Source organism: Antechinus flavipes, chromosome 4 (assembly GCF_016432865.1).
Source record: "Antechinus flavipes isolate AdamAnt ecotype Samford, QLD, Australia chromosome 4, AdamAnt_v2, whole genome shotgun sequence".
Classification (NCBI taxonomy): domain Eukaryota; kingdom Metazoa; phylum Chordata; class Mammalia; order Dasyuromorphia; family Dasyuridae; genus Antechinus; species Antechinus flavipes.
The window spans coordinates 56,061,608-56,085,581 of NC_067401.1; the positions used below are offsets into that span (position 1 = coordinate 56,061,608).

Sequence of the window (23,974 nt, forward strand, 5' to 3'; positions counted from 1 at the left end):
CAGGCCTGCCTTAAAGGATATGCATTAATTAAGGCACCAGAATAGTGGCTTTTCAACTTCTTTGTGCTTTCCTGGAATTCCACTGGATAGCTGCAAGTATGTTCTCATGTTCTCAGCAAAAAAGTTATATAAAGAGCATGGTTTAGACTTGCTTAAGATTCCTACTCATCAGGATTCCTTACAGCATAGTTTGCCATTTTCTTATCCTGGTCGTTTTACAGTTGAATAACTGAGGCAAACAGGATGAATAGACTTGCCCAAGGTCACATGTCTAAGTCCAGATTTGAATTGAAATCTTCTTGACTCCAAACCCAGCATGCTATCTACTAAGTCACCTAGTAGTTGCTCTATGAATCTTTTATTCTTTAAAAAAAAATAGTAATAGTATTTTACTTTTCAAAATACATGCAAAGATAGTTTTCAGCATTGCCTTTGCAAAATCTTGTGTTCCAATTTTTTTCTCCCTCCCTTTCCCATTTCTCCCCTCTCCCCTTGAAAGCTTATAATCGAATATAGGTCAAACGTACAATTCTTTTAAACATATTTCCACATTTATCATGTTGCACAAGAAAAATCAGATTAAAATACTCCATAAATTTATGACTCGTCTATTTCGTTTTCTGATCAAATGTTTTCTTGATATCATTTACACTACTTCTTTTTTTTTTAATATTTTATTTTATTTTATAATAACTGTATATTGACAGAATCCATGCCAGGGTAATATATATATATTTTTTTAACAACATTATCCCTTGCACTCGCTTCTGTTCTGATTTTTCCCCTCCCTTCCTCCACCCTCTCCCCTAGATGGCAAGCAGTCCTATATATGTTAAATATGTTGCAGTATATCCTCGATACAATATATGTGTGCAGAACCGAACTGTTCTCTTGTTGCACAGGGAGAATTGGATTCAGAAGGTAAAAAACAACTCAGAAAGAAAAACAAAAATGCAAATATTTCACATTCGTTTCCCAGTGTTCTTTCTTTGGGTGTAGCTGCTTCTGTCCATCATTTATCAATTGAAATTGAGTCTTTGTCAAAGAAATCCACTTCCATCAGAATACATCCTCATACAATATCGTTGTCGAAGTGTAAAGTGATCTCCTGGTTCTGCTCATTTCACTTAGCATCAGTTCATGTAAGTCTCGCCAATCCTCTCTGTATTCATCCTGCTGGTCATGTCTTACAGAATAATAATATTCCATAACATTCATATACCACAATTTACCCAGCCATTCTCCAATTGATGGGCATCCATTCAATTTCCAGTTTCTAGCCTCTACAAACAGGGCTGCCACAAACATTTTAGCACAAACAGGTCCCTTTCCCTTCTTTAGTATTTCTTTGGGATATAAGCCCAATAGAAACACTGCTGGATCAAAGGGTATGCACAATTTGGTAACTTTTTGGGCATAATTCCAAATTGCTCTCCAGAATGGTTGGATTCGTTCACAGTTCCACCAACAATGCATCAGTGCACTACTTCTTTAATAGAAGTTAGTCAATGAGGAAAATGAGAGAAGTTGTATTATAAAATAGGCCTCTGAAGAACGTATTATAAAATAGGCTTCTGAAGAACTTTTCAGCTTTCCATCAATGATAATATGCTTAGTGAATTTTTCAATTACCTTTGGGTTAGCTGTTAATTTTATTCTGAAAATTCTGGAGAACTTTTTCCTAATCACCAGGTTTATAACATCAGTGTTTGTAATCTTTAGTTTTTTTTTTCCTTAAAATTTTTTTTATTCTTAACAGCCGCCAAAAATTTCCATGTAAAAAGTAGAATATAAAAGGGGATTTTTATGAAACTGTGGATCTCAATTACATACCACTTATTTTGAAAAAATATAATAAATTCAATGTATTACTTTTAAAGTTGGCCTGCTATAAATTTTTTTTCTGAGCTTTCTTCTATTCTCTTTTGTACATTAAAAAGTTTTCAAAATATGTAACAAATGAGCAGTTAAAATTTTTATTTTAAAAAAATATGTCTTTTTCTTCATCTCAAGTTTATCACTTTTCTGTCAGGAGCTGAATAAAATATTTTTATTATTGGGCTTCTGGTTGGTTATTATGTTAATCAGAGTTCTTAAGCTTGCCAATCTTGTTTATTTTTACAATGTTATTGCTGTATAAATTGTACTTTTGGCTTTCTTACATTATTCTAAATAAGTTTGTATAAGCCTTCTAAGATTTCTTTGAAATCATCCCTAATAATTTTTAAAAATACAATATTATTTCTTTACATTTTATATGATACTTTGTTCATCTATTCCCCAATGCTATGTAGCTTTTATTTTTTATTTCTTTTCCTTTTTCCTTTTTGTCTTTCCTCTTCAGAATCAGGGAATTTGTTTGCCTATGACCAGATTATTAATTATTATTATTAATAATACCTGTCTGGTATTATTCTCCCTCTTAACTACCTCCATCCTTATTCCCAACTATTTCTCTGTTGAGTTTGATATTTTTTTTACACCAAATGTTTTGTGTGTTTATGGATTGTGTTCAGCCATCAAGAGATAAGATTCATTGCATGCTTGTTGCCACTCCTACCTTTTCCATGTTTGTATATTCTTTTCTTCATGCAATCCAAATATGAGAAATAACAAAATTCATTCCCTTCTTCTTCCTTTCCATACTAGTATATTTCTTTTACTTTTTCTTCTATTTTCCCTCTTAAAAGTCTCAGAACACAATGAGTCTACTTTTAAGTCTCTGTTATTCCTGTTTAACTTTCTCAAAACTCTTTGAAGATATAAGTTCTTAAGGGAAACTTGGGTCTTCTTTCCATTACAATATTATCATCATTATGTACTCCCAATTGCTCAAATCAATTTCTATTTCTATGTGTCTCTTAACTTTTATGCTTACTTTCCAAAGTTCCAAGTCAGATTTGACCATTTCATCAGAAATGCATAAAAGTCCTTTATTCCATTGAGTCCATTCCTCCCATCTCTCTCCCCACTCTCCGTAAGATTATATCTAACTTTGTAGGGTAAGTTATTTTTGATCATAGTCTACATCTTTTGTCCTTTATAATATCATTTTTCAAGATCTCTATTCTTTTGTAGTATTAACTAACAAGTTATGTATGATCTTGAATCTGTTTCCTTGGTATTTGAATTGTTTCTTTTTGGCTATTTGTGTTCTTTTTGTTGATGTGAATTTGGCCATCATATTCCTGAGACATTTCTTTTGAGACTCCTTTCAGGTGGCAGTTATAATATTCTTTCTATTTTCACTTTATTTTCTGCTTATAATAGATTAGTATATTTTCCCCTAATGAGTATTTGGAATATAGTGTCCAGGCTTTTTAAAATCATGATTTTCAGAGAGTTCAATGATTCTTTTTTTTGCATTTAATAGCATTTTATTTTTTTTCCTAGCTACATGGATAGTTTTCAACATTTATTTTTGTAAGATTTTGAGTTCCAAATTTTCATATTAGTTGTGAAAGAACAAAAGGGGAAAAATGAGAAAGAATGATAAAGAATTTTTTTAAAAAGTGAAGATAGTTTGCTTTGACCTGCATTCAAACTCCATAATTCTTTCTCCAGATGTAGCTGACATTTTCCATCACAAGTCTTTTGGAATTGTCTTGGATCACTGTCACAGTGGATTATCGCACAATGTTTCTGTTAGTGTGCACAATGTTCTCCTGGTTCTGCTCGCTTCACTCAGCTCATTTGTGTAAGTCTTTCTAGGGTTTTCTGAAATTTGCTTGTTCATCATTTCTTATGCATAATAATATTCCATTGCATTCATATACCACAACTTGGTAGATTTCCCAATTGATAGGCATCATTTCTTTGCCACCACAAAAAGGAGCAGCTAAAAATATTTTTGTACATGCAGATCCTTTTCCCTTTTTTGGGATACAGATCTAGCAGTAGTATTGCGGAATCAAATGGTATGTCCAGTTTTATAGTCCTTTGGACATAATTCCAAATAGCTCTCCAGAATGGTTGGACTAATTCACAATTCTACCAACAGCACATTAGTTCCTAATTTTGCCAAATTCCCTCCAATATTTATCATTTTCTTTTTCTGTCATATTAGCCAATCTGATAGGTGTGAGGTTGAATCTCAGATTTATTTTAATTTTTATTTCTTTAATCAATAATTACTAATCAATAGTGATTTAGAGCATTTTTTCTAATAACTCTAGATAGCTTTAATTTTTTTCATCTGAAAACTGCCTATTCAAATCCTTTGACCATTTATCAATTAAGAAGAGTCCAGAGACTCTTAAATGATCATTCTTTGATCTGTTTTCCAAATCAGATATTTTTGAAAGAAGATTCCTTATGGATTTTTCCTATATTTTTTCTATTCTTTGATTTTATTCTAAAATTTCTTTGTTTCTGCTTGGTCAACTCTAATTTTAAGAGAGTCCATTAACTGTATTAGGCTTACCATTTTCTCTTTTAAGCTATTTATTCTCCTTTCAGTTCTTTCCTTCAAAGATTTTATTTGAGGTAATCTCTAAGATGGTGCTGAATAAGTAATTTCCTTTCTCTAACTAGAAGGCTAGATTTTGGAGTTATACCACCTAGGAAATTAAAATCTCCCTCCTCTACACATGAGGTTGGGGTTTAGAAATATTGTCCTTGAATTTCCCTTTTGGGTAAATACATGTTTGTTTCTTCCATGTGCTTCTGTAGGAACTTTATTATTGCCCTGATAATGGGCATATCTTGAGCTATGAATGTCCATTCTGTAGAACTTAACTTTTGAGTCATTTGAGTAAGCATATGTGCTTCTTTCTCCAGGTACCATCTATCAGTTCTAATGGAGAGAAAAGAGAGAAATTCCCTCTCTTACTCTAGTCTATTCTACTCCACTATGAAACACAGATTCCAAAAGAAAGACAAAAGGACAAATAAGGCAAAAAGGTCTAAATGTAGTATATTGATTTCTTTGATAGATTAGTAAAAGGTAATTTCTCCAACTAGAATTCATCCTTCTGAATTCCAGTGAGCTATTCATATTGAGACAATCTCAGTTACTGAAAAACATTCAGAAGTTGCTCACATCTTCTCATCAGTGCGTATACTCACTATCTTACCATTTGAGGGGAGACAATACGTTGAAATTAATCAGGATGTGGGGATACTACTGTCTCAGCATTACTCCCCTTATGTTATAAAGCTACACATAAAAGAGTTCTATTAATGCTAGATTAAGATGTATATATATATATATATATATATATATATATATATATGTATATATGTATACATACGTATACATATACAATATATATTGTATACAATATATACAATACATATACATATACAAATGTATACATATACATATATGTGTGAGAAAATCAGTTTTTCTTTAGGAAATAAGAGGGATTTCTTTAGGAAAGGAAGAATAATTCTACAGTCCTATATCTCAGTATAAGAATACTGTATTCCTTATTTAGATATCTAAAACTATTTCAATTAGTGATTTTTCTAGGAACAGTAAACTTTTAAAAAACCAGATTCAATGAGTTGCTATTAAGTTATATTCTTTTAAAGGTATGAATAGAGTAATTGGTATTTTGATAGATATAACAAAAATATTACTATCCTTAGATATAATACCAGCAGACTTACTTGTCTCACATACAGGGATCAGTGAGTAAGCTGATAAGCCTTTATTAAAGCCTCCCTATGGACCAGAAATTTCACTATATGCTGGACATACAAGGAAAGATAAACACGGTCACTGTCCCCAGAGAACTTACATTGAAATGGAGATGACAACATGTAAAAAAACCATGTATATATATGATGTACACAAAGTAAATGAAAAGTGATCTCAGAGAAAAAAATACTGAAAGATGCTGATGACCACAAGGATATAAGTCCTTGTCAGGGAAAAGAAATATCTCCAGAAAGGGGATGAGCACTTAGTGGGAAGCTGAGTGAGCAGTAATGGAATCTATCAGAAATAAGACATCATGAATCAAGGACAGATGGGAATATGAAGAAAGAGAAGAAAGAAAATAAGACCCAGAATGGGAAAAGAAAAGGAAAGAAGTATAGGGAAATGAGAAGAAAAGAAGGAATTGAGTTCAGTAAAGAGAAGAGATCTCTTTCTGGAGGTAATTAATGGATTCTTTCAATGGTTATTTCCCTCTCTGATTATAATATACCAGGGCAATTTTTCCTTGATGAACTTTTGAAGAATACTATCCAAGCTCTTTTTTTGATCATGGTCTTCAAGTAGACCAATAATTTTTAAATTGTGTCTTCTAGATTTATTATCTAGATTGGCTGTTTTTCTAATGAGTATTTTACATTTTCTTCCATTTTTTCATTCTTTTTAGTTTTGACTGATTCTTGATGTCTCACAGAGTCATTAGCTTCCATTTGTCCTGTTTTATTTTTTAATGTGCGATTTTCTTTAGTTAGCTTTTGTGTCTCGTTTTCCATTTAATTAATTCTACTTTTCAAGATGTTTTCTTCAGTGGATTTTTTTGCATTTGTACTATTGTTTTTTTTAAGGAATTAATTTCTTCAGTGGATGTTTTTTTGCATTTGGTTAATTGTATTTTTTAAGGAATTGCCTTCCTTTTCCAAGCTGTTGACTCTTTCTTGCATACCTTTCATTTCTTTTCTCATTTTTTCTTCTACCTCTCTTTTTTTGCCTTTTAAAATCCTTTATGAGCACTTACAAGAAGCCTCTTTAGACTTCAGACCAATTTACAGTGTTCTTTGAGATTTCTTCTATGGACATTTTGTCCTTGTCTGAGTTAGGGTTTTGATCTTCCCTGTCACCATAGTAATTTTCTATGGTTAAGGTTCTTTTCTGTTTCTTGCTCATTTTGTCTCATTTTCTTTTTGCATTTCTTTTTAGTGACTTTTATGGCCAATCTCTGCTCCTGAGGTAAAGGGGCACTGTTCCATGCTTCCTGTGCAGGTCTGAGTCTTGGTTTTTAGCACAGGGGCCCCTTATGTTTGGTGTTTTGCTCACAACATGGGACAGTTGTATCTGTTCTGTCTAGGAAATAGCCTGATTTCCCATAATTTGCATACTGAGCAGGTTGTGGAGGCTGCCCCACTAGTTGGTTCCACTATTGAGCCAGGACCTAAGGTCTTACTTTCTGATCTGCTACATTTAAAACCCTGGCTTTCCCAGACTCCTTCTGAGCTGGGCTAAACACTCCTTTCATCCCAATGAAACTGACATTTCTTGAAGGTCTTCCAATCTACCCTGATTTGGAGAGGGGTCGTTCTGTCAGACTCTGATTCTGATTCAGAGTCTGATTCAGAGGCTTGGTTTCATGTGCTTTTCAAGGAAACTGGGAGAGCTCGAGCAGCTTCCTGGCTTCAACTCTACCATCTTGGTTCCACCCCCAGGACTCCTTTGGTAAAAAGAAGAGACAAAAATAGGGGAGAAAAGATGAAAAGACAATGATGGAGAAAAGAGGAAGAGGATTCAATAGTTATATGCTGAATAGATGAAAGAAAATGATTTGCCCCTTTCTATCTGCTGTTTAATTCTCCTATGATATTTTAGAATGTATTTTTAGATCTTAGAATGTATTCTTACACCTTTTATATTATTACTCTCTCATGAATTTTGTTTGTACCTTTCTTGTGCATTTATTACTATTATTATTGTTTGTGAAGCAATTGGTAAATTTAATGATTTACCCAGGGTGATATAGCTAGTAATTAAGTAATTGTCTAAGGCCAGATTGTGAATTTAGATTGTTCTGACTCCAGGGCTGGTACTCTATCCATTGTACCACTCTGATGCATTTAAGTCCATTTGATGTTCAGGTTCTTTATGTACCTCATTATTTTCTGTGCTAGATTTTTAATTCCTTGAAGGCAGTAATCATTCCAATCTCTCTGGTCAATCTCCTCTTCCTTCCTCTTTCTTGCCTCTCCCTCCCCCAACTCAATGGCTTTGCACATGGTTCAACAAGAAGAAACATATTTATTAACAATGTTTCTGACTACCAAGTGTATCATTGAACAATAACTATTTTATTAATAAAACTACTGGTAAACTGTCACACAACAGAAGGCAAAATATGCATGCAGTGGAAATGAGAAATACTTTCTCCTAATAAAAGTCTTTTTCATGCGTTAGAGATGTACTGATCCCTGCCAAAGTTAGCTAATCCTTTAGTTTTTTTCTCAATATTTTTATTTTTCCAAATATATGTAAAGACAGTTTTTAACATTCTTTTTTTATTGAAGTTCTTTATTTTCAAAACATATGCAAGGATATATATATATTTTTTTACCATTGACCCTTGCCAAACCTTGTATTCCAATTTCCCCTCCTTTCTCCTACCCCCTCTCCTATATGGCAAGTAATTCAATATATGTTAAACATGGTAAAGTATATGTAAATCCAATATAGGCATACATATTTATACAATTATCTTGCTGTACAAGAAGAATCAGATCAAAAAGGAAAAAAAATGAGAAAGAAAATAAAATTCAAGCAAACAACAATAAAAGAATTGGAAATACTATGTTGTGATCCACATCCAGTTCCCATAGTCCTCTCTCTGGGTATAGATGGTTCTTATCATCACAAGACTGGCCTGAATTGTCTCACTGTTGAGAAGATCCACATCCATCAGAATTGATTTTTGTATAATCTTGCCTTTGCCCTGTACAATGAAATTCTGGTTCTGCTCATTTTACTTAGCATCAGTTCTTGTAAGTCTCTCCAGCCCTCTCTGAAATCATCCTGCTGATCATTTCTTATAGAACTATAATATTCCATAATATTCATATACCATAACTCATTCAGCCATTCTCCAAATAATGGGCATCCACTCAGTTTCCAGTTTCTTGCCACTCCAAAAAAGGCTGCCACAAACATTTTTGCACATGTGGGTCCCTTTCCCTCCTTTAAGATCTCGTTGGGACTATAAGCCCAGTAGAAAAACTGGATCAAAGGGTATGCACAGTTTGATAACCTTTTAAGCACAGTTCCAAATTGCTTTCTAGAATAGCTGGATCCATTCACAATTCCACCAACAATGTATTAGTATCCCAGTTTCCCTTCAATATTCATCATTATCTTTTCTTATCATCTTAGCTAATCTAAGAGGTGTGTAGTGATATCTCAGAGTTGTCTTAATTTGCATTTCTCTGATCAATAGTAATTTAGAGCACCTTTTCATATGACTGAAAATGTTTTCAATCTCTTCGTTTGAAAATTATCTATTCATCTCCTTTCAACATTCATTTTTGGAAGATGTGTTCCAAATTTTTCTCCTTCCCTCCCTTAGCTTTCTCCTCCCCAAGACAACAAGCAATCTGATATAGTTTAAACATAGGTTAAACCTTTCAAACATATTTCCATATTTGTCATGTTGTGTAAGAAAAATTAGACAAAAGGGAGAAAACTATAAGAAAGAAAAAGCAAACAAACAAAAAGTGAAAATATTAGGCTTTGATCCACATTCAATCTCCATAATTCTCTCTCTGTTTGTGGATGGCATTTTCCATCGCAAGACTGTTAGAATTGTTTTCAATCACCATATTGCTGAAGAGCCAAGTCTATCCCAATTGATCATCACATAATGTTGCTGATACTGTATACAATGTTCTCCTGGTTCTGCCCATTTTCTAATGGATCCTTTACAGAGGGCTTATTGTGCTTTTTTTTTTTTTTTTTTTTTTTGGAGACATTTGGGATAAGTGAATTGTTCAGGACTACATAGCTAATCAGTGTCAAATGTCTGAGGCTGAATTTTAACTAAGCTGCCCCCTACTGTACTTTTCAATAACTGTGTTCTTTTAAGAGTAATCATAAATTTGTCAAAATGATGTAATAATGAGAGAAAATCAAATGAGATAATTGTAAACTTCTTTGCACATTGTCTGGCATAAAGTGAGTACTATATAAAATTTGTTATTATTATTGTCAGTTGAAATGGATTGTAGGATGCTAAAACATCTTGAATAACAACACTGAGTCCCTCTCTTCCTTTTTATAGGTCCAGCGTGTACAGTCAAAGCATATTCATCTTACTGAGGGAGTTAAGCATATGATTAGAGAAGGAGGCATCCTATCTCTCTGGAGGGGAAATAGTATGAATATTTTAAAAATTGTACCAGAAACGGCTATTAACGTTTCAGTATATGACCAGGTAAAATATTTACAAAATTCATTAAGAAGAAACAATTTTTGCATTATAAAAAGCCCAAAAGAGTACTTTAGTGGAAAGATAATTCATTTTTAGTATAACAAATTAATTAATTGCTTTATTTTTCTTAACATTATTTTTATAGTTCTATTCATAATATTTTTATAATTCTATTTATAAAATAAGTAAAATAGATCTTTGAATAATTCTGTAATGACTGACATAAATTTTGGCTAAAATACTTTGGTTTAGAAATCAAAGGTTCATATAGTAACCTCGAAGGTTTTATTAGATTATTACTGACTGGTCTCCAAGAAAAATCAATTATAATGAAATATCCTTGCATTAAAAAAGCTATTCCCAATACATTGCATTGTTAATATTACTTCTGAATCCATTTTACCATCAAAAGGTGCATATAAAATACACTCCCTACCTCTTTTGAGTTTCTGTGATTTTATTTCAAATGTAGTAATTCTGTAAAGTCAAAAGTAGTGACTCTGCTTACACAGTGATAGTGATAACAGAAAAAAATGAGGCTTAAGAAGAATGATTTACTTAATATTCAAGTCCACAAATACATAAACATTTAAACTATCTAAATTTTGCTTGATGTGGGCTTATATAATAATATAGGACATATTATAATATGTAATATATTTAAATAGACATAATTCTATATATTCATACAATAGAGAATATACTTATATATTATTATAAAATATATTATCTTTATATAACATATAACAATTTATTACCTTGTAATGTTCGGACTAGCTTTCTGGAGAACCTCAGGATCAGTCCTAGTCCTTGGTCTTAGTGGAGAAGTGATAAAAGCATGACAGCCACTATGATACTGGTCAAAGATAGAATGCCCCAGTTCCAGTCCTTCTCAGCCCTTAAATACCCTATTACAATTACATTGTTTCAGCATACTCAATATGTGTGAACTAGAGAACCATTACATCACCATGCTAAGCACCAAGTATATGTAAACTAGAGAACCATCATCTCAATTCCACTGAGTTAGCACCTTGTTGTAAGCATCCCTATTTCAAGTATACTTCTCCAGAGTTCTAGCCCTCTACATTATCTAATATATAATAATATAGCATAATAGCTAGCATTTATATACTTTGCAAATTTATATTAGTAAAGCACTGTATATGTTAATCTTACTTCATAATGATAACTCATATTAAATAAGTGGTATTCTTTTTGGAACTAATCTCTCTCTAATTTCAGCATTAATATATATGTGAATCCTTTTATTTACATATACAGTATAAGAAATTGCTTACTAGTAGAGACAGCACCCAAATTAACAATATTGAGAGATTTGTTTCTGGTTCTTTGGCTGGAGCGACCACACAGACCTTAACTTACCCCATGGAGGTAAGGACTATGATAAAAAATTGATTACTGGAATTGTAAAATGTATTTCTTTCTAATGAAGCCCCAGATTAGGTTTTTGAACTTTAAATCTAAGCAAATGAAGTTTATTCCACCAGTGCCTTGAAAGTCTAATATTCAAACTCCTCCACAGTCTGGCAACACCCCTGCCTCATATCATTCCTCTTTGGGCATTCTTTATTATCTCTATGCAGATGACTCCCAGATCTGGTTATCTAGCTCTAGACTTTTTCTTATGCTTTGGACTTACTTTATCCATCGACTATTGTACATGATGCAAAAGCATCTCAAATTGAATTTTTGCTCATTATCTTCTCCATCCTCAAACTTTTTTCTTTTCTTTGTCAATGTGTATTCTCTTAATTTCCATATCTTGTCTTTTTGCAATAGGAGCAGGATTTCACTAGCTGGCTTACATTCTTCTCTTCTGCCACAAACCCTGTTCTCAGTTCTCCCTCAATAACCCAATTTCCCAGTTCATTAGTTTCCCCAGTTCTAATGCCTTTGTGCCTTTGTATCACATTCATGACACACAGCAATGCTAACCCTTTAATCTTCATCCATAACTATTTTGGTCCATGATTCAGAAATATGAAATTCCTGTCTTTGATCACAACTTCATATCCTCCATCCATCTCTCTATCTCACACTGGAATCTAATCTTTGTCCTCATTATGGTGTCTACTTATTTTATCCCTCTTGGCTCTCAAATCTCATCACTTTCCTCCCTTTTCAGTGCTGACCTTAGAATTAACCAGTTCAGCAACATGCTTTTTTCTACTCTGAAATCTTTTGCCTTTGTGGATCTCACTCATCCCTTACTAAAGCATAACCCTGCTTTACACCATCTTCCTACTCTCTTGTTCCTACTCACATATTACCAAACAGCACCAAGAGAATTGGATCCACTGGAAACTGATGTATTCTAATCTCAAATGATCCCTCAATAGTACATACAATCCCACTCTGAATTCAGAGGGATCTGAGTTTGAAATTAATTAATTTAATTTAATTAATTAAATTAATTTAATTAATATAAGTCTCAGTTTAGTCTTAATCTTTAAATCTTTAAAATTAGGGAGTTCTAAGATTCTGTCTGACTTCAAATTTATGATTCTGTGTTCTCTTGTACTCCCCACAACAGCTTCTAGAAATGTCTTCAAACCATCCCATACTACCTCTTTCTCAGTAGAAGATTTTGCTTCTTTACTCTGTCGCAAAGGTAGAAGCCATCTGACCTGAACTTCTTATTCTCCTCTATTTTATCTATCTGTATCATTCCTCTATACTTTCTTTCTTTGCTCCAGTGCCTACCAAAGAGGTAATCCTTCTCCTGGACATCTTTCTACTTGTGCCAGTGATCAGTTTGCCATTTATTTGATCATTGTTCATACTGTTTTCTCTGCTTCTCTTTTCCAACCAACCAGCTTGAATCATGTAACATCACAGCTATGTAAAAGGACATCTACTTAAAATAGAAAGATGCAAAACAAGAAATGAGTCAAGCAGCAAACATTCGCACCATTCATTTCCCAAGGCACAACAACCTTCTGAACTTCCAGGGAATGTGTATTATAAATCTTCCCAACTCTTCTTCCCACGCTGGCTTATTGGCTTTGCTCTTTAAGCTAGTACATAGAACAGGAAAACCAGAAGACAGATTTATGAATGAATTCTTTCTGCCCCAATCTATCTGGTTTAGCAATGTGCTATAGCATCCCGAGGAAAGAAAAGAAAGATGTTTACACTTTGTCCAGAATGACATACAACAACCTTAGATTCTGAAAGGGTTTGTCTCTCAGTGCCAGCTTAATGGCATCCTGAAGTCTTATAAGTGTGACTCCTCAGAACAACCTGTTCACTGGGGAGTGTGTCCAAATCTATTATTTGTGGACATTGAACAGAGAAAATCTCTTATTATAGGTGTCACATTACAAGTTCATATAAGTAGTAAGAATCAAAGACAGGATTTGAATCCAGGACCTTTTATCTCTGGAGCCCATGGCTTTTCCCTCAGTCTCTCACTTGATTTTTAAAGTCTTTTAAAGTTCTTCGATGATAATTTTTGGGCAGGTGATCATTTGATGCTATTGGAATATTTGGAATAATGGAAGCTTTTTTGGTTGCTTCAGTATTCTCTGAAGATGAATTCCAGCCTCTATTCCCATAGTAACTTTCATGGTTGGGTTCTTGGTTCTTTCTCCTTTGCTTGCTTTTTGTTCTTAAATTTATAATAGCTTATTATTGTAATCTCCTCTAGTCCTGTGACTGGGATTAAAGCTGCCTTCCAACCTAGCTAGCCCCAAGATTTGTAGCTTTCCGTTTTACTGGTTTGGAAATGTTTACACTAAACACAGGCCAAACATCCATCCTGGGATTTTTTGTGTATGTGGGGAAGAATCTTCTCTGGTTTGTCCCAAGAGGACCATTGTTCTACCCCAACTCTTGTTTATTTTTACTGCTCTATGTTCACCCTGAGGCACTATTTTGTTTTATGGGGGAAATCTGAAGAACTTGGAATTTTCTGACCTATTCTACCATCTTCCCAGAATTCTCCCTTAATCTATCTTTCTAGTCTTTCATATTATTACTTTCCATGGATTTTGTGATTCCTACAATATGGGCTTATTTAGCACTTTTTTCAGATGATGCTCTATCTTGTTTGGGCCTTTGTACTGGCTGTTCCTCACTTCTGTCTCTTAGAATCCCTGGCTCCTTTTAAGACTTAAGTAGCATGTCACAATCTGACTGAAGCCTTTCCCAGTATCCCATGGAACCAGAGCAAGATTTCACCAACCCCAGTTTGAACAGTCTTGCTGTAGACAGTTGCAAATATGCACAGCTGAGGAAATGATTCACTGTTAAGATTTCTTCCTTTCTGGAATTCTGTATAGTATAAGTGAAATAATCCATTAGAATATGAGTTTCTTGAGGGCAAGGGTGATCTTTTGCCTCTATTAATATCTCTGGTGCTTAATACAGTGCCTGGTATATTGTAGATGCTTACTCAATATTTATTGACTGGCTAACATGATAGAATTCATTATAGTGCTTTGGGTTTGATAAATCTGATCAGAGATTTGACTACATTTTTTTTGCTTTCAGGTTATAAGGACAAGGATGGCTCTAGGTAAAACTGGACAATACTCAGGAATACTTAGTTGTGCCATAAAAATTATGAAGAATGAACCCCTTGGAACCTTTTACAAAGGCTATATCCCTAACTTTCTGAGCATCCTTCCTTATGCTGGTGTAGATTTATCTGTCTATGAGGTGAGTTTATTCTCAAGATGAGTTATAGCAGTTGAGTTAAGAAGAAAACTAATCTCCAATTATATTTAAAGAAACATACTAGTTCAATTTGGATTTTTATAACAGACCACATCTTTTTAATTAGTCTAGGGGTCCTCTTTTTGGCTAATATTATTCATTTTTTGGTTATCCTTGTGAATTATATTTGATTTTAATGTTTGACCCAAAATATATGTAAATGTATATATATAAATGGATATATGTATATACACATGTATATATGTATACACATACATGTACTCAAATATTCAAATATATATGATTTGAATATTCAAACATGTATTTAAATATTCAAATATGTACATATATTCAAATTTTAAAATGAGAAAGAGAAGAAAAAGGCAATTGGAATATTTCTATTAGAATTGGTTAAAAGATGAGTTTGGCCAAATACCCAAATCTCTGATTTTAATTCCTCTATCATCTATTTGATTTTAATTGGTTTGATAGCTACCACCTATTCTCTGAATCCTGATACATCATCTCAACAGTAATATACCACTGGTCAGGCAATTGGAGTAGTATGAATGCATTAGCCCTACTGGAAAGCCAACCCAAAGTATAGACTCATTGATGGTTCTGCCATATTCCATGTGAAACATAGCATATTATTGTGGTTTGTGGTGATTAAAAAGATTTGAGTGACAGAGTTTCTGGGTAATTTAATTACTTTATTAGTAAAGTCAGTATATTGTTAATAAAAATAAGGTCATTTGACTATCTCTTTTAGACCAAAGACAGTCATGGTAGTGGGCTCAGAGTTTATATACCTTTCAAAGAACAGGTGTTCCTGAAGGGTGGCAATTAATTCTAATTGGATAATACAATAAGAGGTGAGCTGTATTAAAGTGAGATATTAAAAGAGATATTGTGTTACTTTTGGACAGAGAAACTACCTCAACCCCTAAATTTGGCTTATCTAGACAAAAAGATCTGGCTCAACCCAAGCTTGATTGAATGGAATTCACTGCATTGGGTCAGGTGAAGGAGAAGTTAATTCAATATCATTATTAATAATGTCCTTCTGGAGCCTGAACTTTTTTATTTTTTTAAAATCAGGACTTTAGAAGAAGGAGGAAACTCTAGATCTCCCCAAGATATTGGCTAATAATAATCTTTTCTCTCAGGTTGTTTGTCCAAAGCCATAGGGAAGGCAACTCCCTAAGCAGAAACCTACTCTTAACAATTTGGATTAGCCACCAATTTTGCAACTTCTAGGAAAATTGCTTGGGGATGTTGAGAATATAAGAAACCTAAATGAGCAAATAGGTGGTGTACTGGACAGAATGCCCCACGTGGAGTCGGGAAGACTTGCAAAACTGTGTTAACCGGGTTAAATGACTTGCTCAGAGTTAAGAAAACCTCTGATAGGGTCACAAAGAGCCAGATGTGACTGAAAGGATTGAAAGATAATAATAACCCAGGATCACATGGGGAACTTCCAGATTTCAAAACTAGATCTCTATTATTGTTTTTGTAGGACTTAATGCAATTCATTTATAGTTTAATACAATTTTAAAGTATGGGAGAGTAGATTGGCATTTGCATTTGCAGCTAAGAAGACCTGAGTTTATCTCACTCCTGTGGGACTAACTGTGGGATTTAATCTTTCCATACTTTAGACAGCTCTTGAGTCTAAATTGCAGAAAATGTGCTGACCTGTCTTGGCAGAGGGAATATTTTTTCTTAGATCCATCCAAATGAAATGATAAGTCCAGGTCTTGTCCTAAGTTTTTTGAATGCATTTTTTTCTTTTGCCTTCTTTTTACTACTTCATACTCTAGTGTGAATGACAAACTACTTTTTTCCTTGCCTCTCAGCTCATCTAAACATTTTGCCTCCAGATATAGTTGACCCAACCTCTGATGACTATATTTAAAATAGTTCATTCTTGAATTTAATGATTTATTCTCTCAATTTTATGAAGTAACACAATTATCAATAATGACTTCAAGTCACAAATATAAAATTCAAAATTCTACAAAAATTCACATAGATAATTTAAAATACTGTTAAGATAGTAGCCATTTCAAACAAGTTTTAGATATTAAAATTGTAGATACCATCTGTACTCCAGCTTGTAGATGACTTCATCTATAGCCACTTAGAAGTCACAGAGCATTTTAGATAAAGCGATCATCTACTCTAGAACAACAAAACCATCTTCCCAGATTGTCTTGCCCCCCAAAAACAATGTTTAGCAGAAATGGTTTTGCTATATTGGGTTTGAAAATAATTTCAAGGCATCAAACACATTTTATTCTAAAAGTGGGTCAACTATAGCTAGAATGACATATAAGGAATGAGGCAATTGATAATTGGTTTTATAAAGCTTAAATTTTACTTCAAAGTCAGTAAGGGAGCTAGTGAAGAATCAGAGGACTATGTATGCCCACAGCTTCTCATACTTTATCACTGAATTGTTATATCCGACAGTAGTTGTAGAAATTGCTTCCACCTTTCCCCACTCTCTTTTGGCACTAATCTAACCTACAAAATCAGTCAGCATGACAGATGGCAAGGATTTCAGAAGAAAGGAAAAAAAAGTTTTACTAGCTGTTTTTTATTACATTTTTAAAAAATTTCATTTAAGCAGAATAGCTTAAATTTGCATATAATTGCTTCTGTGTTCTCTAACAGATTATGAAGAATTATTGGCTAGATAATTATGCCAAAGATTCAGTAAACCCTGGGATATTGGTGTTGATGCTATGTAGTGCCTCATCTAACTTTTGTGGTCAATTAGTAAGCTACCCACTGAATCTAGTGAGAACTCGGATGCAGGCCCAAGGTGAGTTCCTATTGAAGGCCACACAGATACTTAGTGGCAAAGCCAGCATTTAAAGCCCAGTCTTCTGATTGCCAATAAACTACATTTTCCTTATGGCCAGATTGGGGGTACAAGAAAAACAATAAATGCAGAAGATAATTAGAAGTTAAGTTATGGATCTATCTTTTGAAGGTATAGTTAGTATAAGTTATTAACTATATATATAGATATATATTATTATATATATTACATAATATAATATATATAATATACTATAACAACTTTTCCCATTGAAGTTTTGCTATATTATGGATTGACATAAAGGAAAAAAATATTTTTGGTGAGGCAATTGGGGTTAAGTGACTTGCTCAGGATCATATAGCTAGTAAGTGTTAAAAGTCTGAGACTGTACTTGGATTCAGGTCTTCTTGACTTTGGGATAGGTACTCTATTCATTATACCATCTGGCTGCCCCCTAAATAGGAGTTTTGCCAAAGCCACAGATGACACGAGAAGAGCAGCAGATGACACAGAATTTATGATCTAATATGTAACCCAAATTTTACGACAAGGTACTCCAAATAAACCATAAAGAAAAAAAATTCCACTTTCTTTTCTGATATGAAAGGAGGGCCAAAAAATTTTACATGGATTTTCCAGATTGGGAGGGTGCCATGCCCTTAAACCCCATGATGTGGAAGGGATAATTATATGAAGGGAAGGGAAGGTGGGGGAAAGAAACAAGTACTTAAGCATTTCCTATGTACATAGTATATGCTCTACAAATATTAATTATTTTATACTATGTACCTGGCACTGGGCTAAATGCTTTATGTGGATTATTTTAGTTTGTCCTCACAACAACCCTAGGAGGTAGGTATTATTATTAATTACATTTTTATATTTGAAGAAACCGAGTTAAATGATTTGCTCAGGATCATACAGCTAACAGTGCCTAAGGCAGAATTTGAACTCAGCTTTTCTGGAAGCCAGGCCCAGCATTATATCTACTGTGTCACCTAGCTCCCAAATGGGTTATAGACAGATAAGAGCCAAAATATTGATTGTTTTCCCAGGATGGTATAAGAATAGAAATCAATATTTAAGGAAGCCATATCTTCACAGCAGCTAGACCACAGGAAGTTGAATGAATGAAGATGCATTGACTAAGTACTTTCTTGTGACTTAAGGTCCTAGGGTGGTCCATAAGGAGCTAAGAATTCAGGGGAGGGAAAGGACTGAGAGGTCAGCAAGTTGGGGCAGAGATGGATGATAATGGGAGGTTAATAAGGAAGGTGAGTTGGAATTAAAAAAAATAACATGGGGGAGCATTCTACTCCTAAAATTTTTTGTGGAATGAACTGGTCTATGTTGAGGTGGGATGTTAAGGACTGATGGCTGAAATTGGGTCATCTCTCTAGGGGTGTCTGGTCCAGGCAGCCTACTTCATGGTGTGGGAAAGGCTTCTGGAACATCAGCCAGAGCCCAGGAACATTCTGGTTATGCTAGCTAACTCACTGTGTTGGTGAGGTAAAGTACCTGTACCATCAGTCTGGATGCTAATTACTCAATCTTACTCAAGAAAATGCTTTATATCTTCATTTCTGACAAAATCCTGTTTAGTTGGATAAATTCTGAGGAAGAGGAAAATGAAAAAAAAATTCATTTCAATGTCAATGGGAGGGTTCCCTCAATTAAGAGGAAGGAAGCAATATTCATGATCACAACTGCTGCCATGGGGGCAAAGGACTTCTATTTCTTTTAAGAACATGGGTTTTTTAATACTTTTTTTTCTTTTTATACCACTAATATTACCTAACAATCCATTCTTTAGCCCAGAGAATAACAATCATTAAACACTAGTTGTTCCTGACAGCATTATACAGAATTCTGTATTCATAGTTCAGGAAAGTTAGGTGGCTCAGTGGATAGAGTGCTGGGCTTGGAGTCAGGAGGACCCGAGTTGAAATTTGACTTCAAATACTTATTAACTCTGTGCTTTGGGTAAGTCACTTACCCTTTTCTGCCTCAGTTTTCTCCACTGTAAAATAAGTTACAGAGAGAAATGACAAACTACTCCAGTATCTTTGCTAAGAAAATTCCAAATGGAATCATGAAGGGTCCTACATGACTGAAAAATAGCTAAACAACAACATAGCCATAGCTTACCATCAAATTACCAAGAATATGGAAAACCTCCTTATTTATATACCCATTGGTATGATACAGAGATAAAGATGATCAAAAATCTATTGCTTCAAGTATTATGTTAGCTAAGGAAGAAAAAGGCTACTTAAGATCAGGATAGGGAGTAGATCTATGATTTAATTGGTATAAAGAAATCTCAGTTCCTTGTAGCTCAGTACCAATGCAATTTAGCACCTTTTATGTAATTTATAACATTAAAAAGCTGCCTAGAGGACCATTAGCTTACATAGCATATATAACATGCCTAAGGTCACATAGCCAGTATATGTTAGAAACAGGAGTTAAACCTCATTCTTCTGGTTTCAAGACTGGTTCTCTATTCCAATGTGCTGCCTCATTCATATATATTGTGGTAATGGTTTTATTACAAATAATTACATTTATATACTTTTTGAGATTTGCAGATGCTTTATATGTGTGATCTTATTCAATCTTCACAACAACTATTTGAGATGGATACCATTATTATCCCCATTTTTTTAAAAAAAGGACATAGACTCAGAAGTTAATTGACGTGGCCAGGATAAGACTATTAAATGGCTGAGATGTGCTGGCACGTAGAAGCTGTTTAATAAATGCTTATTGATTATTTTCTCTTTGGGATTTGCAGGGTTTGAGTTTCTGTGGTACTTGGTATAGCATGATCCTGAGACCTAGACTTTATAGAGTAATTTTTTTAATACCAAAGTTCAATCAAATTTAAGATCTGCCTTTCCTTTCTTGTTGTTGATTCTTAACATAAGAACCTCTATAGGTAGTGATGTCCTTATTTCCTTGATTTTGGCAGTGAAAGTTCAGACTTCAAATATCTTTCTGCAGCATTGTAGTTAAACTCTGTGTTTAAGTTTATTTAGGTTTATGATAGATAAACCTATCTACCGTAACAAGTTGATAAGGTTAGAATTTTACATGTAATTTCCACTATATACAATAGGATTGCATATAACTAGAGAATTTTTTTCAATTATTTTGATCTGTGATTTCATTTTCCCAGTGCAGATAAGCAACTGTTCTTCAGCTTTAGAAAACTGTCTGGAGAATCAAGTACTTAAATATATTGTTCCAGGGTCACATAGTCAGTGTGTGTGTCAGAAATGAGACTTAAACCCTTGAGAATAACCTTCCATCTGCCATAACACTTGGAATACCATAATAAAAATCTGCTATAAGAAGGCATTAGCATTGTGAATGACATTGTGAAGACCTCCTTGCAAATGGTGTGGATTTTTTAATGAGAATTAGAAAATATCTCTGCCATTACCACAATCAATGGGTCTGTTCAAAAATGTCTTAAAAGGTTTTCTAGTGATACAAAGATCCAAACCAAACTTCTTGGTATCACAAAGAAAAAAGCAAAACAACAATTTAGAAACCTGAAATTCAAGTATCAGTAAAACACCCTTCTAATAGTCATGACTATTATTTTTCATACATGCTCTTGAGAGGAAAGGCTCATTGTTAGCTTGTGCTTACATTTCAGGTTTTTTAAAAAAAAGTTGGTATTGTACTGAACAATAGTGCAACTATATTATATTAATATGTTATATTAAAGTAACATTAAAACATACAAAACAGAATATTAAATATAATATATAAACATTTAAATACAGACTTGGAAATTAAGATTAAAGTAATCTTTTTTTTTTCATTTTTTATCTTCCATAGAAGGAACTCCACAGCGGAACATTTTTTATTTCTTTCAAGAAATATTTGTCAAAGAAGGGATAACCGGCTTCTTCAGGGGCATCACTCTGAATTTTATGAAGTTGCTTCCAGCAGTCACCATCAGCTGTTTGGTTTTTGAAAAAGTACAAAAAACTTTGGGAGTAACCTAGAAATGATATATGTGAACTATTGGCACTGAGCAGAGGGGCTTAAAAGCACAATTCTTGAATTAACTTTTTCTTTTAAACTGCAGTGGTCCATGTGAAGAGATGTAGTATCTTTATCCAAGAGGAAAGAGAGTATCAAATGGCACATAGAACATCTTACTTTAATTTTGTATATGCTGGAATTTAAAAATTAAATCATAGTTTTGATGTTATTTATAAACTATATCCTTAATATGTTTAGAATTCTATTTGCCTTCCCTACTGAGATTTCCAGAATCCTAACCTGAAATTTGCATATTTGAATTGAAACACATTTTAGGATGAGATTTATAGTGGTGAGTAAATTATAAAAGTTTTGGTCTACCATACCAGTTGATGTTAAATGTTTTATACCTTAACTTTTAAAAGGTAGTATGTTGAAATACTTCCTACATAAAGTCTTTAAAAACCGCCATGCTTCAATGGATTGTAATATTTGGATATTCTTGTCAATAGTATAGATCATAAGACTAGCAGAGTTTCCTATCCTGTAAGTCTCTTGACTCTTGTGTCATTCTTGTTACTTCTCCATTGGAAGACCCCCTACAATATCAGGGCCCTCTCCTTCAGACTGTTGGAGGGCCAGACTTTATTTTGTGGGCCTTTAAATAAAGAAACTTCATAGCTCTGGGTGAGGGGGATAAACATCCTCAGCTGTTGCATTTGGCCCGCCGGCTGTAGTTTGAGGACCCCTGCCTCTAGATCTTTTTCTATGGGTTACCAGTATGGGCTGTCCATTGTTATCCTTCATTGTTATCCCTACTTTCTTTGCTAATTATGTATCTCTGTTATTTCTGCACAGACCTCTATTATTGTTATATTATAGTCTGTTCACACTCGTTGGGCTGTACTCTTATAGCCATTTTGTTCTTCAGAGGGTTTGATATTCCATAATTCACAGCTAAACATTATCATCAGAAGAATATTAATATTATAGAGATAGCCTTTTATTTCCAGAGTCACTGGAATTGTACTGTAATTTTCTGAATGCAAATGCATCCATTTTATTCCTTCTGAATTCATTTTATTGTCTTTTCAAGTTAAATGTACTAATAGACCAGCTCTATGGATTAACCAGTCATCCAAATGCATATCATAGTATGGACAACAGGCATTCTTAATTTAGAATGTAGAGAAGGTATTTGATTGATGAGGACTAATGAAACTAATTCATTATCCTTACCATTTCAAATTTTTAAAAATTAGTAGTATCAAAATGATAAATACAATATATTCCTGAAACAAATTTGACTTAGAAAAGCAGAGCAATGTAGTGCATAGAAAGCTGTGTTTTGGAACAACTCTTTCAGGCTGAAAATAACAATAAATTTTTGTTGTTCAGTCATTCAGTTGTGCCTGACTCCCTGTGACCCTTTTTGGGGTTTTCTTGGCAAAGATGCTGGAGTGGTTTGCCATTTCCTTTTCCACCTCACAAACAAATAAGGACAAATAAGGGTAAGTGGCTTGCCCATGGTCACACAGCTATTATGTGTCAGAGGCTACATTTGAACTCAGGAAGATGAGGATGAGTTTTCCTGATTCCAGTCTGGAGTTCTATCCATTCCACTCTCAAGCCACCTACAGTAGATAATTCTAATTGCATTTTCAGGGGAAATTTCCACTATGAGGTTTCCATACAGATAAAATTATAGGTCTGACCAAACAAGTTTTGGTCTGCATGACCAATTTTCTAGACAGCTGCCTTTTTCTCTGCAAATTTTTTGAATAGGACTTAGAAAAGTTGAAAGAGTCCTTTGGTTTATAATTCAGTTCTAAAACTCTTGCCAATAAGTTTGATGACCTCTGATAACATGTTATAAAGTATTAGAACACATATCAAAGTCCAATTATAGTAAATATTTGTTGATTTAAATTATTTACTGAATTTTTTGAATCAAACAGAAATGATGCAATGGAAGCAATATTTTAAAATGTCATTTTTTTTGCATGAAATTATCCCTGATATATATACCTCTATTTATTTGTAACAGAGGACTCAGAGTTTTCAATTTCAACTTGCAACTCTTTATCTGTACTTTGAAATAAAAATTCTAAATAATAGTATGTAGATTCAGATTTTGGTTGTTTACAAAAAGAAGTATGAGAATGGATAAATTCAGTTATCTGTTGAAATTTTTATCTGTAGAGAAATGAAAGTATTTGTAACTTTATTTGTTACCATGTCTCAAAGACATTTAATTTAATTTACAAGGAGTGAAAGTAATTTATATGTAAGTTATACTATCTGGACTTCAAATTAGTCTCTTTCTGGCTAT

The 23,974-nt window shown here is 33.6% G+C and overlaps 1 protein-coding gene across 1 annotated transcript in view; it reads left to right on the top strand.

Annotated features, from left to right (window-relative positions):
• Positions 1-21,991, top strand: part of LOC127562604 (calcium-binding mitochondrial carrier protein SCaMC-1-like) — a 44,720-nt gene extending 22,729 nt beyond the window's left edge. The window contains exons 6-10 of the mRNA XM_051998463.1: positions 9,975-10,127; positions 11,409-11,519; positions 14,643-14,810; positions 17,490-17,640; positions 21,493-21,991. Coding sequence (XP_051854423.1) covers positions 9,975-10,127; positions 11,409-11,519; positions 14,643-14,810; positions 17,490-17,640; positions 21,493-21,662 — 753 coding nt within the window. The 3' untranslated portion in view covers positions 21,663-21,991. The remainder of the gene's footprint in view (positions 1-9,974; positions 10,128-11,408; positions 11,520-14,642; positions 14,811-17,489; positions 17,641-21,492) is intronic.
• Positions 21,992-23,974: the final 1,983 nt, after the last annotated feature.